The sequence below is a fragment of the Anarrhichthys ocellatus genome, unplaced genomic scaffold (genome assembly GCF_004355925.1).
Source record: "Anarrhichthys ocellatus isolate YVR2014 unplaced genomic scaffold, GSC_Weel_1.0 scaffold23, whole genome shotgun sequence".
NCBI classification, from domain to species: Eukaryota; Metazoa; Chordata; class Actinopteri; order Perciformes; family Anarhichadidae; genus Anarrhichthys; species Anarrhichthys ocellatus.
The window spans coordinates 5,194,669-5,205,221 of record NW_022280053.1 but is presented as its reverse complement, the minus strand read 5'-3'; the positions used below and the strand labels follow the sequence as shown (position 1 = coordinate 5,205,221).

The following is a 10,553-nucleotide window of genomic DNA, read 5'->3' as shown; positions in this document are numbered from 1 at the left end:
CACACACACACACACACACACACACACACACACACACACACACACACTCATCTGTGCAGCCATCCTTACTGTCCGTCTATAAACATCCCAAGTCTCTGACAGGGCTGTCAGCGTACACCACCACAGGTGGGGGAGGGAAGGAAAATGAGAGGGACAGAGAGAGAAAACAGGGTTTGCTATGAGAGAGGATATTCAAGCGTGAAAATTCATACAGTGGTTGAGGACAAAGAGAAGAACGAGGAGAAGTGAGTAGGAGGAGGATTCTCCAAATGGAAAACAAGAATGGAATCGTTGCATAAAGACACACGAGAATGGCTCGAGGGCTAAAGGAACGTATTTTTCCTCTTGCTTCTGTTTTTCCCTAAAGAACTTAGCTACAGTCCACAGCTCATGTGTAGAAATGTCTTTTAGACAAAAGTGGCAGACTTTCATACGACTACATTCTGACTGTGCATTTGGTCATCTTCTTTCATACATGATGCCATACAGGGAACCCTGGTGCAGATCCCTCTGAAAGAAGCAAGAAAACAGAACAACTGGGGGAAATGCCAGTTCATTAAAATCCTGGATGGAGGGTGCACGGACTCTCGCACATGTGCACACACACACACACACACACACAAAAAGCAGTGTGTTGAAGAGGATTAACGCAGGCTTGAATTTCAACAGAATGAATCCCCATCTACAAGCACTACGGAGAAAATCTGGCTTTAGAAACTTTTCCTCATCCCACAGCATCCTGGTACCAAAGGAGGCTGAACTTAAAAAATGTCCTGTAATTGAAACATGTTCATTTTTGAGAATGAGAGAGCATATTTGCAGCTCCAGAATCAAAAGTCACATCTGCATCATGGACAACACAGACGCAAATCTTAATACTACGAAACGAATGTGAAGGTTGTGCAAAATGATGGACATCTTTGAATGCAAAGTATTCCGCTTGTTCGAGATGTGTCTGCAGGCTAGTGGGTATCTGGGAATGCTGATTGGAATGCATACATCTGCAGGAATGTTCACTGATATCCCGCTATGTGTAAATGTTTGTTCATGAGTGAGCTAGAGAAAAAAAGGGAGGCATCTGTGTGTGTGTGTGTGTGTGTGTTAGAGAGAAAATAAATAGCTGTCTTCTTTGCCTTTGTATGAATCTTAAGTAGTCCCATGTTGAGGGAGGCTTTGTTCGCCATCACCGTCGGGGGGCACGTCCTCCAACTTTTCCCCTCACTTCCTTTTGGCGTAACATTTATCATTCTTTCTCGAAGAACAATCATCCTACAACATGGCCTAGCATCGAGCACAGACTGCCACCCCCTTTCTGGTTGCTCAGATACCTTTCATCCAGCGGGACAGCTTGTCAACAACATCATCACTTACTTTGAAACTCCCAACCTTCACTTCACTTCGGTCCAGCAGAGGCTTATTAAAAAAATACTGCTGCATCCTGCTTTCAAAATAAAGCTTCCAAGAACATATGTTTTTTCTTGTTTGCCTTTTATGTTGCATCCAAAACACTTAAACACTTCCAAGCCTAGACTTCTGGTTCGGCAAAAAGGCATCCTTTTAAAAAAAAAAAAAAAAAAAAAGTGGTACAACCTTCTAATTTGCAAGAGAAATTCCCCTCTGAGCAAATATAGCATTATCCAGCTCTACAAAAAGATGCACAATATTTTATACAGACATTATATTGTGCTGGTGTTAGCCAGGGGAACTACCCTGAGGCCTGTTTCATAAAAAGACTGAGTGAGTCACCAGACCTCCCCCCCTTCTCTCTCTCTCTATCAAAAGGGTAAACAGGTGCATTAGTAATAAGTGGAGAGATGCTGGAGGTTGACTAAGTGCACACAACCATGTAACCATGCACACAATTTTAATGTATGTATTTACATACACCTCCTCTGCCTCTCGGCAAAGTCCTGCAAAAGCATACATTATCACCATTATTCATCAAAGTGTCTGCAAACAACCCGTTTCTTCTGTTTCGTTACAGGTCAAACTATGATTTTCAAACTGCCCCGTCCATGTTCTGGAACTCGGGCACATAATAGGCCTGGCCTTGTTTGCTGCCTATCCCTTTCAGCTGACCGGTCTGCACCACTTATTCCGCTTATTATGAACGCCGACAGCAGATTATTTTGCTTACTGCGCCCCAAATTCTCCGTCCTCCAAGTTAGATCAAATCCAAACAAACGCCGAACCGAGAGACAAAGGCGAACTTTAACAAAAGAGACAAAAAGAGATAGGGAGCGTAGAGAACGAGTCCAAATGAAAAGGGGCGAGAAAGAACCACGAAAAAAAAGAAGGTGAAGAATACAGAGAAGGAGCAAAGGAAGAGGCACCACGACAAAGGCTCAAAACCCTTTAAATGACGATACCAGCACAGTGAGCAAGAATGCAAATCAGCCCTGATGCAAATGTCATACGTCTTCAGAGGCAAAACAGACTGTCTTTATACACCCCCCCAACACAACACACTTCTCTCTGTGCTACCAGAACCCCTATCCTCCTCCACCGCTGTACAAAACACACTCTCACAGAACACTTCCAGGAGACAATCGTGTGCAGAGCGAGAGAAGTGTGTTCACAAGAGACAACATCATCTTCTTACTTCACACCACACAAAAGGGCCACAGAGGGAGCACAGTGGGCTCTTTGCACGAACGCAACACAAACACACCTTTGAATTAAAAAAATAAGATAAACCACCTACTTGTCTGTCATGGCGTCGGCTGGCGAATACTGATTCATTAATACTCCTTTTCACTTTCCTTCACACAGTGGGAAATGGTTCGAGGGAGAGGACAGGAAAAAAATGTCACAACACCAGTCTGCAAGAGAAGAGGGAGAGCAACGAAAGAGTCAAATCACTCACTCAAACCTACAGTGGACACATTATATCCTGAACTAATGGAACATGACTTGAGTTTCATCATCCATTCATTGTTCCATAAAATGTCAGCAAATAGTGAAAAATACTCCTCACAGCATAAGGTGATGGATTTAAAACAGCTTGTTTTATTCAACCAACAGCCTAAAACCCAAAGAGATTCAGTTAAACGTTAAAATGCTAAAGATTCTACTTATTATAATAGTTGTGGATTATCCTGTAATTATGGTTAAAAACACATAATTAGAGTGCAACATAATTTGCCCCATATTAGTAGAAGTTTTAGTTTTTTTTTGATTATTTATGCACATGATTTTACTATTTTGTATGTAGGTCAAGTTCCTAGATGATTCAACGCTCTCCGATGAGAAACAAACACTTAAAAAACAAGTAAATCACCTCTGATGTGATGGTTACCGCACGTCTGTGACAACCAGAAGAGGACAAAAGAAATCCCCCGAGCCGGCCATCGTCCAGGCCGGGCTGCAGCTAACTTTGCAGACATGCTTCACTTGCTCACAATTAGCCCGGCGAGTCCGGGTCTCTTCAACTTTCTAGGGGGGGGGGGGGGGGGTACAGTCACCATAGTTACCGAGGCAGCCGACCAGCCAGCTAGCATAAATAGAGAGCACCGAGAAACCCTTCTGGGCGGAGAGCGAACAGTACGAATCCGATCGCACATGAAGAATGTGTTGTGGGACTTGAGGAGCAACGGTGAGAGTTTTCATCATCCAGCATCAAAGCTTGCATAATCCATAAATCATCACTGATAAAAGAGGGTGTCACAAATGCCATGACTTTAAAAACTAAAATCGGTAAAACACACCTCTGCTAATGATGCCTATTTGGGAATGCACATAAATGAGCAGCTGCTTACTGCCGGCATTCTGGCTGACGAGCAGCCTCCAAACCCCCCCGGCATTAGCTCTTCAGCTTATCTGCCTTTAAAAGATTACGATAGCGGCACTATTAGATTCATAGATTAGATCCGGTTATGTGTCAACGCAACTGGCATAACACAGATTGCGAGGTGACAGAGTGGGATTTAGGCTCCATAAGCAGATAAAGGTTCGATACCAATTCACAGACAGTCGAGTACACGTAATAGACCCTGGAGCAGAAAAGGAAAGCTTTTAAATCGTGTTTTACCTCCGAAATATGTCTTTCAGTTAATAATACAACACTGATTAACCAAAGACGACTTAACGGTTTTATGGCTGTCAGCTACGACTGCAGGGAGACAGAAGCGTGAGGGTAAACCCCACCCAATCCCATCAGACAGACAGCCAGCGGCCTCAGAGCCAGCCAGTGGCAGTCCAGTCCAGTCTAATGCGAGGATCTTCGCTCAAGAGGCTGTTGTGCCTTCCTTTCAACTTTTCCATCCTCCATCACCCCTGAACTCTCCTTTCTAATGCTCTGCTTACCTGTCATGTCTGTGTCTCTCTTATTTTTACTGTCTAATGGCAGCTCAATTAACCTATCTTTATGCGTCTTTCTTCGGTGCAGAAACGGGCATTAGCTGTATACACCCAAGTAATCGATTAAGTTCCATTTCCTCTGGTCTCCTCGGGCCACTGTGTGCTTATGGGAAACTTTTTCAGAAGCGCAGACGCCAACATCGCAGTTACCTTCGGAGGAATTTGGACATTTTGGGTGAAATCTCAATGAATTGGGGTGATAGCATGTTTTAAAATTATTTTCCGAGTTATAAAATGAGGCTCCACCAGAAGGTTATGGATAAAATGTCGCAGCATTTTTCTCTCAAGAAGCACAAAAAAAAAATCAATTTCCAAATGACATTTTTCTTCACATTACAGAATTGTTGAAATATGCAGGAGTCCATGCTTTTGCACAGTGTGGCAATCCACCCAAGAATGAGAGCTTTGTATGAAAACTGTCCCATGCTCACCTGTGCATGCTGTTGTGACGATGTATGCAGTGTTTTCCTGCAAAGCCAGGAGTTCCTTAACCAAAAGCCCACAATTAAACTCCTGCCTTCTCACGCAAACAATGATGCAGTGCTGGATACGCTGAACAATAAAGAACAGTCAGACTGTGCTGCAAGAAATCTGCAGCTGGTGGTTTAACGAAAGGTCAAGTGAAGGGGCGGAATGGTTTCTACCGGTGCATGGCTGAGATAGCGATGCACTGGAGCCAGAAGAACAGCGCTCTTTGAAGTGGAGTGATAGCACTTGAAAAGACCTGTTAGCTAGCTTTGATGTACCCGAGCCCAACACTCACAAACAATTAAATCTTTTTCCAAGCGATGCGATGCCCAGTGAAAGACTTAGAGATAGGAAAAGGAAAATGTCAAATGTGAAAGCTGTGGGAGACGATGCCACTCTTTCCCCTCTGGAGGGAGATTTATAAATCCTGACAACAGCCAGCCAGTGGAAGACAAACTGTTTCCACATCTAAAGCTGGGCTTGTACGTTACGTTAACTTACTCTACACATTTTCATCAGCCTTTGTGCACAGCCAGAACCTGCGACTGTTACGCTCACACTGTACGGATCAATCGAGCTGCCACGACTTGGCCGATCTCACCGAGCGTAGGCACAGAACCCCTGGTTGGGTTTGTTTAGTGACAATTGCAATAAAGTTCATTAAAAACAAGATGGCTGCATCCTCAATGTTGACAAAAGAGAGAAAAGCGTTACTTTGTACAATTCTATTAGAATAAAAAAAATGATGTGGAGCTCCAGATGTGTTTAATATCACAGCAGTCTAGAGAATATAGTTTGAGCCACGACACGTAAAACAATAGAAAAACAAGCTCACTGCAGTTCGGAACCAATATTTTGACAGCGGCCATGAGGGAACAGTTCAAACTGAGAGACAGCCAACCAGAATTTCAGACATGCCAGGCGTCCATCGGATCGTTAATCAAGCGTTGTGATCCTCCAACTGCACGCTGAACAACAACCAATCTAAAATCATTCAGGGGAAACCAATTCAGGCCAAATCCATACAGAGTTTGCCCAGCTTTACTGTAAACAAAACAATAGACAACAGTAAAAAAAAGAAAAAAAAGAATGACAATACTGCTCTTTACTCTTCTTTAAACATGCCAAATCACACTCATGAAAGAGAGGCTAATCTCAGTGAACCGTGAGGGTCTTCAAAGACACAGCAGAGTCCCCACTCACTGCATCATGAAAAACGTGCCATCAACCACAACGCTGAATTATTTACCTCCCAAATGCGAATTGGGTAAAAATAGCATCAACTGTACTGGAGACTCCTCGCACTGCGCATACTGAGCATAAAAACATTTCTGGTTGCTATGGCAGAGGAACAAGGTGTTGACACCGTGAGACGCCAGCAGTCAACACACTCGACGTGAATCTTACCAGAAGTCTGAGAGCGACGATCCTGCAGGCGGAGAGAAAGCGAGGCTCTTCCACACACCGGCTCGGTCACACCGTGATTACGGGGAAAGTCTGCATGGGTTTGCATGACAGACGAAAAAGAAAATAGAATATGATCATCCAGCACCGCCTCCCTCTCTAGTCCTCTCTCTCCCTCACACACTCCCTCCTTTGGTCTCCCCCTGCCTCTCTCTCTCTTGCACAATAAACACACACCAAAAAAAAAGAGCACAAGAGGCTGCAACGGGTGGAGAGATGGTGCTTGCATTAAAGGGCTGTTTCACTTTAACGCATGTCAGCGGCAGACTGTTGTCGTCTGGTTTGCCTTTCCTCTGTCACCGCAGCGAAGCGCTGCTCGCCAGTGGAGAGCGACAGCGCAGAGATCGAGCCTCTGGAAAGCGTCAATGCACACAATTGCTGAGGAGGGGGGGAGGGGGAACTTGGGGGTGGCGGGTGAGAGAAGGGAAGACGGGGGAGGGGGCCGAGGTTAGGGTAGTGTCTATTGTTGTGGGGATTTATTTTTTTTGTCAATGGGGACTACAGGTCCAGCTGCTGCCCTCTCTCAGCACTGTATTTAGCCCCGAGTGAATGCAGTCTGATACAATTTCAACGCAAATTAAGATGATCACAGGATGATTCATTTCATGGCTGTTGCATTAGTTTTACCCAGCTGTGCCTAATAAACCGGCAACACACACGCACAGTTAAACTGTTAAGACAGTTTGCATCCTCAGGTCTTATTTCTCACGATGCAAACACTCAACAAATCAAACAATAAGGGAAGCTGATAATCTGCTGACTGCAAATGAAGTGTCTGCCGTGCATCACCCCCTCGATGCAAAACTACCTCCTGTTAACAAATGCTGCTGAAAGTTGCACAAACTCGGAGAGCACCCTCTCCCATTCAGCTGCGTCACACAGCGCTGTCCTCCTCTTCCTCCTCCTCCTCCTCCTCCTCCTCCTCAGCAGCAGAATGTACTGTATGTCCAGCTCCCTGCTCCATTCCCTTCCAGCTCCCTGCTCTCTGGGAACCTTTTCAAAACATAAAGTGAGCCGATAAATAGCGCTGCAGCAACGCATCAGTAAGCTTCCTGCACTCAGCCTAAGCCGTCATAGTTCAGGGTGATGCATCTTGGGAATCTTCACTATGCAGTTTTCATCACTGCAGTTATTGGCAGCCTTTACAAATAAATAGACGACTGCTGCGAATACAAGAACTACTTTTGTCCTTTGAAAAGAATCAAAGCGACTTGAGCCCTGCAGGGCGTGGACTGTTCCTCACCTTTTTTTTTTTATTGTTATCCAAACACGCAAACCGGAGAAAAACAGGAAACCGAGCTTAACGTCCAGTGTTTGTCTTTGTATCAGCTGATTTGAAAACCGTCCTTCAAATCATGAGACAATTTTGCTGAGACATCTCTGGAATGCAGCGATACATTATGCATGGCCAGCAACACACACGTGAAGCGCCTACACATGCCACTGTCTGCTGCGTCTTTCTTTGCCAATAGGAAATTATTCCAGCCTGAGGGTGTTGGGGGTACTAGGGTGTGGCAGGGGGAGGTGTGTGTGTGTGTGTTTCAAAAGGAGGTGGGGGGGGGGGGGGGGTTGTCCCCGATGTCTGCTACACTGAGCCAGCGCACCTCAACATCCAAGCACCACAGACTGGCCCCCTGACCTCTACCCTTTAACTCCTGCAGCACCAAATCAATGAGGCTGCTGCAAGACATGCATCGAAAAATCGCCCACCTTGTTTCCCCGGAAAGGACACAACCGCTGTCGTGTGCATCTTTCAGCACGCAGCGCGGAGGATTTTGAATTTGCTGACTCGACTGCCAGCAGCTTCCTTAGGTTTAAATTGCTAATGAGCAGGAGGGAACAATGACATATTACCTTTTACAGTGACCTCCACAGCAGGAGGTGAAGAGTTACTGCCCACGCCATTTGCAGGTATTTCAGCCTTTTTCCGGCAAAGGAGACTGGCTGACGACCAAACCCAGCAGAGGGGGGGTACGAGAAGAAAGCCTCTGACGGCTCATGAATGGTCACTCTCTAATCCATTAGGAGTTTATTCAATTACCTGACAGTCAGTCACTCTGGGTGTGTGAAGAAACATGATGTCTCCTTATAAAAAGTCTCTTTTGAGGTGGTCGAATAATTGCATTTGGATCTGAAGAGTAACACAAAAAAAAAAAAAGCAGTATGTGTGCTTAACGCGAGCTCCTATATGCAACACTGGATGCGCTCCAGTGAGAAGCAATTTCAATGCTCCCAGAGAGAAATTTGACAAACAGCCAGGACCCGTTCTGAAAACCAAAAAAGGCATCCAAGTAAATAACCCCCGACGTCCAAAACGAGTGCCATTTCGGCACAAAGTTCAACTTTAAAACAAAGCTCTCTTTCAGCCAAGCAGTTCCCCTTTCCCACCCATTTTAAATTGATTATTGATAAAAAAATTTTTAAAAAAGGACACTTAAGACAGGTTTGCTTGCTTATAAGGGGTCATAATTAACAAGCAAGAGCGCTCCGAGTAATTGCATTTAGCACATGTGACTCCTGTGCCTCCAATGAATGTGGGAAAAAGACAAAGAGAGTTCAGTTTCTCCACTAATAGAATTTTAAAGAAATCAAAGAAGACAAATTAGCTTTCCTGAAATGGGAAGTCCTGGGAAAGCAACACGTGTGCAAAGATCACCTCATAAAAAGCAGGTAATGGAAAGTCTACAAGTCTAGAAAGAAAGTCTACAGTTATTTTCACACAAAATAATACAGCTACCATGTTTAACCTTCCTTCCGATGGCCACTCCAAGAGCGAATGAAAACCGTACAATGCAAACACAACCTCTAACCCGAGGGGAAAGTCAGTGTTACAGACAGAACTGCCCGAGCCTCTCAGCGGCACGCAGCCAAGTGGTTTAATGATTTGTCTGCTGCTGGTGAATGATCACACAGCAATATCCTGTTCTGGCTAGTTCTCCGGCCCGGCCCCGGCCCCCCCCGAGGCTCCGGCTGACATGATTCTGGCTTGCCCGGGTGCCACCGAAGCGCCAGCCAGCCCCCTCGTATTGACAATATCCGGGAGGCTGCCCCGATGCCTGATACGACCCGGAAAAAAGACCTGTGGAGTCAAACTCGATGAGGCAGAAGGCAAAATTATTGAGGCCTTGAGGGGAGGGATGTCATACCCCGTGCAATGTGATGAAAACGCTGAGCGAAGAGGAGGGAGACGCGGGGCGGTTGATGTCACTGACGAAGCAGTATTTTTTTTTTTTTTTTTTAAAAAGGGGGAACTAAATAGCTGGCATGTTTTAAAATTCCACAGTGCTTATGCAATGTAAGCCTGTACTTAATGTGAGGGGCGTTTCTTTGCTCTTAAATGAGGAGCATTCATTCATTTCCCATGAGCCTATGTGCAATGTTAAAGAGCGTGTGGGACAAATCAGGAATAGGGCTGCAACGAAAGATCACTTTCATTATCGAGTCATTTGCAGATTTTTCTTCTGTGGTGACATCCGCAAAAAGACCCACCGCCCAAAAATGTTCAGTTTATTGTAATGTAAAGAGACGGAAAGCAGCCAACCTTTACATTTGAGAAACTGCAATCGTCCAACGCCTTCCTTCTCTGTCAATAAACTCATTAACTGATAGTTTCAGGCCTAATCTGAAGTGATTGTAGGGCCGAAGAAGGTCAAGAGGAGGATGATGATGGTGTAGTTTGAGCCAGGAGAGTCACGGGACTTCGGTTAGCCAGGCCGGAGGGCAAAAGGTGAGACAGAAAGCAGCTCCACCACTTCTTACTACTCCCTCCGGCCCACACAGCCAGACATGCATGCAGGTGAAAGGTTTATGATCATCCACTGATGAGCCACAGCTGCACCGGACTGCCCTCCTGTCTTGGCACAAGAGAGACTCAACAGTGCAACGCTGCAGGTATTCGTTGGGTCTGACGCTCCAACTAGAGCCAGTCTTCATATAAACTGTGGTAACGTGGATATGCATGCCTCAGTGGTGTCAATAAAAAAAAAAAAAGTCTTTTGTTGTTGCAGTGAAAGAGCCCCCCCTTGATTTATGCATGCCAAGGGGTAGAGAACCCCCTGAATGACCTCCGGCTGCCAGAATGGCATTTTGAAAGTGCAAGGGGAGTTTAATCTTTAAAAAGAATTGCGTGAGCACGGCTGGTGAACACGTAATATTAGATTCAGGAGGTATTTTGCGCTTCAAGGACGGTGACAGCGACTGCGTGGTTTAGCGCAGCAAGTCGTCCGTTAAACGTCTCTTTCTTTTTCCGCAGTTCGGCTTTG

At 45.3% G+C, this 10,553-nt stretch overlaps 1 protein-coding gene across 6 annotated transcripts in view; it reads right to left on the bottom strand.

The window, feature by feature from the left end:
• sema4d (sema domain, immunoglobulin domain (Ig), transmembrane domain (TM) and short cytoplasmic domain, (semaphorin) 4D) overlaps window positions 1-10,553 on the bottom strand; it is a 36,718-nt gene that overhangs the window by 25,759 nt on the left and 406 nt on the right. For 5 of the 6 annotated variants that reach the window (XM_031860010.1, XM_031860009.1, XM_031860006.1 and 2 more), the window contains exon 2: window positions 2,705-2,822. In XM_031860010.1, coding sequence (XP_031715870.1) covers window positions 2,705-2,742 — 38 coding nt within the window. In that variant the 5' untranslated portion in view covers window positions 2,743-2,822. Of the gene's footprint in view, window positions 1-2,704; window positions 2,823-6,234; window positions 6,667-10,553 lie in introns of those variants that run through there. The other variant, XM_031860007.1, reaches the window with a different exon arrangement.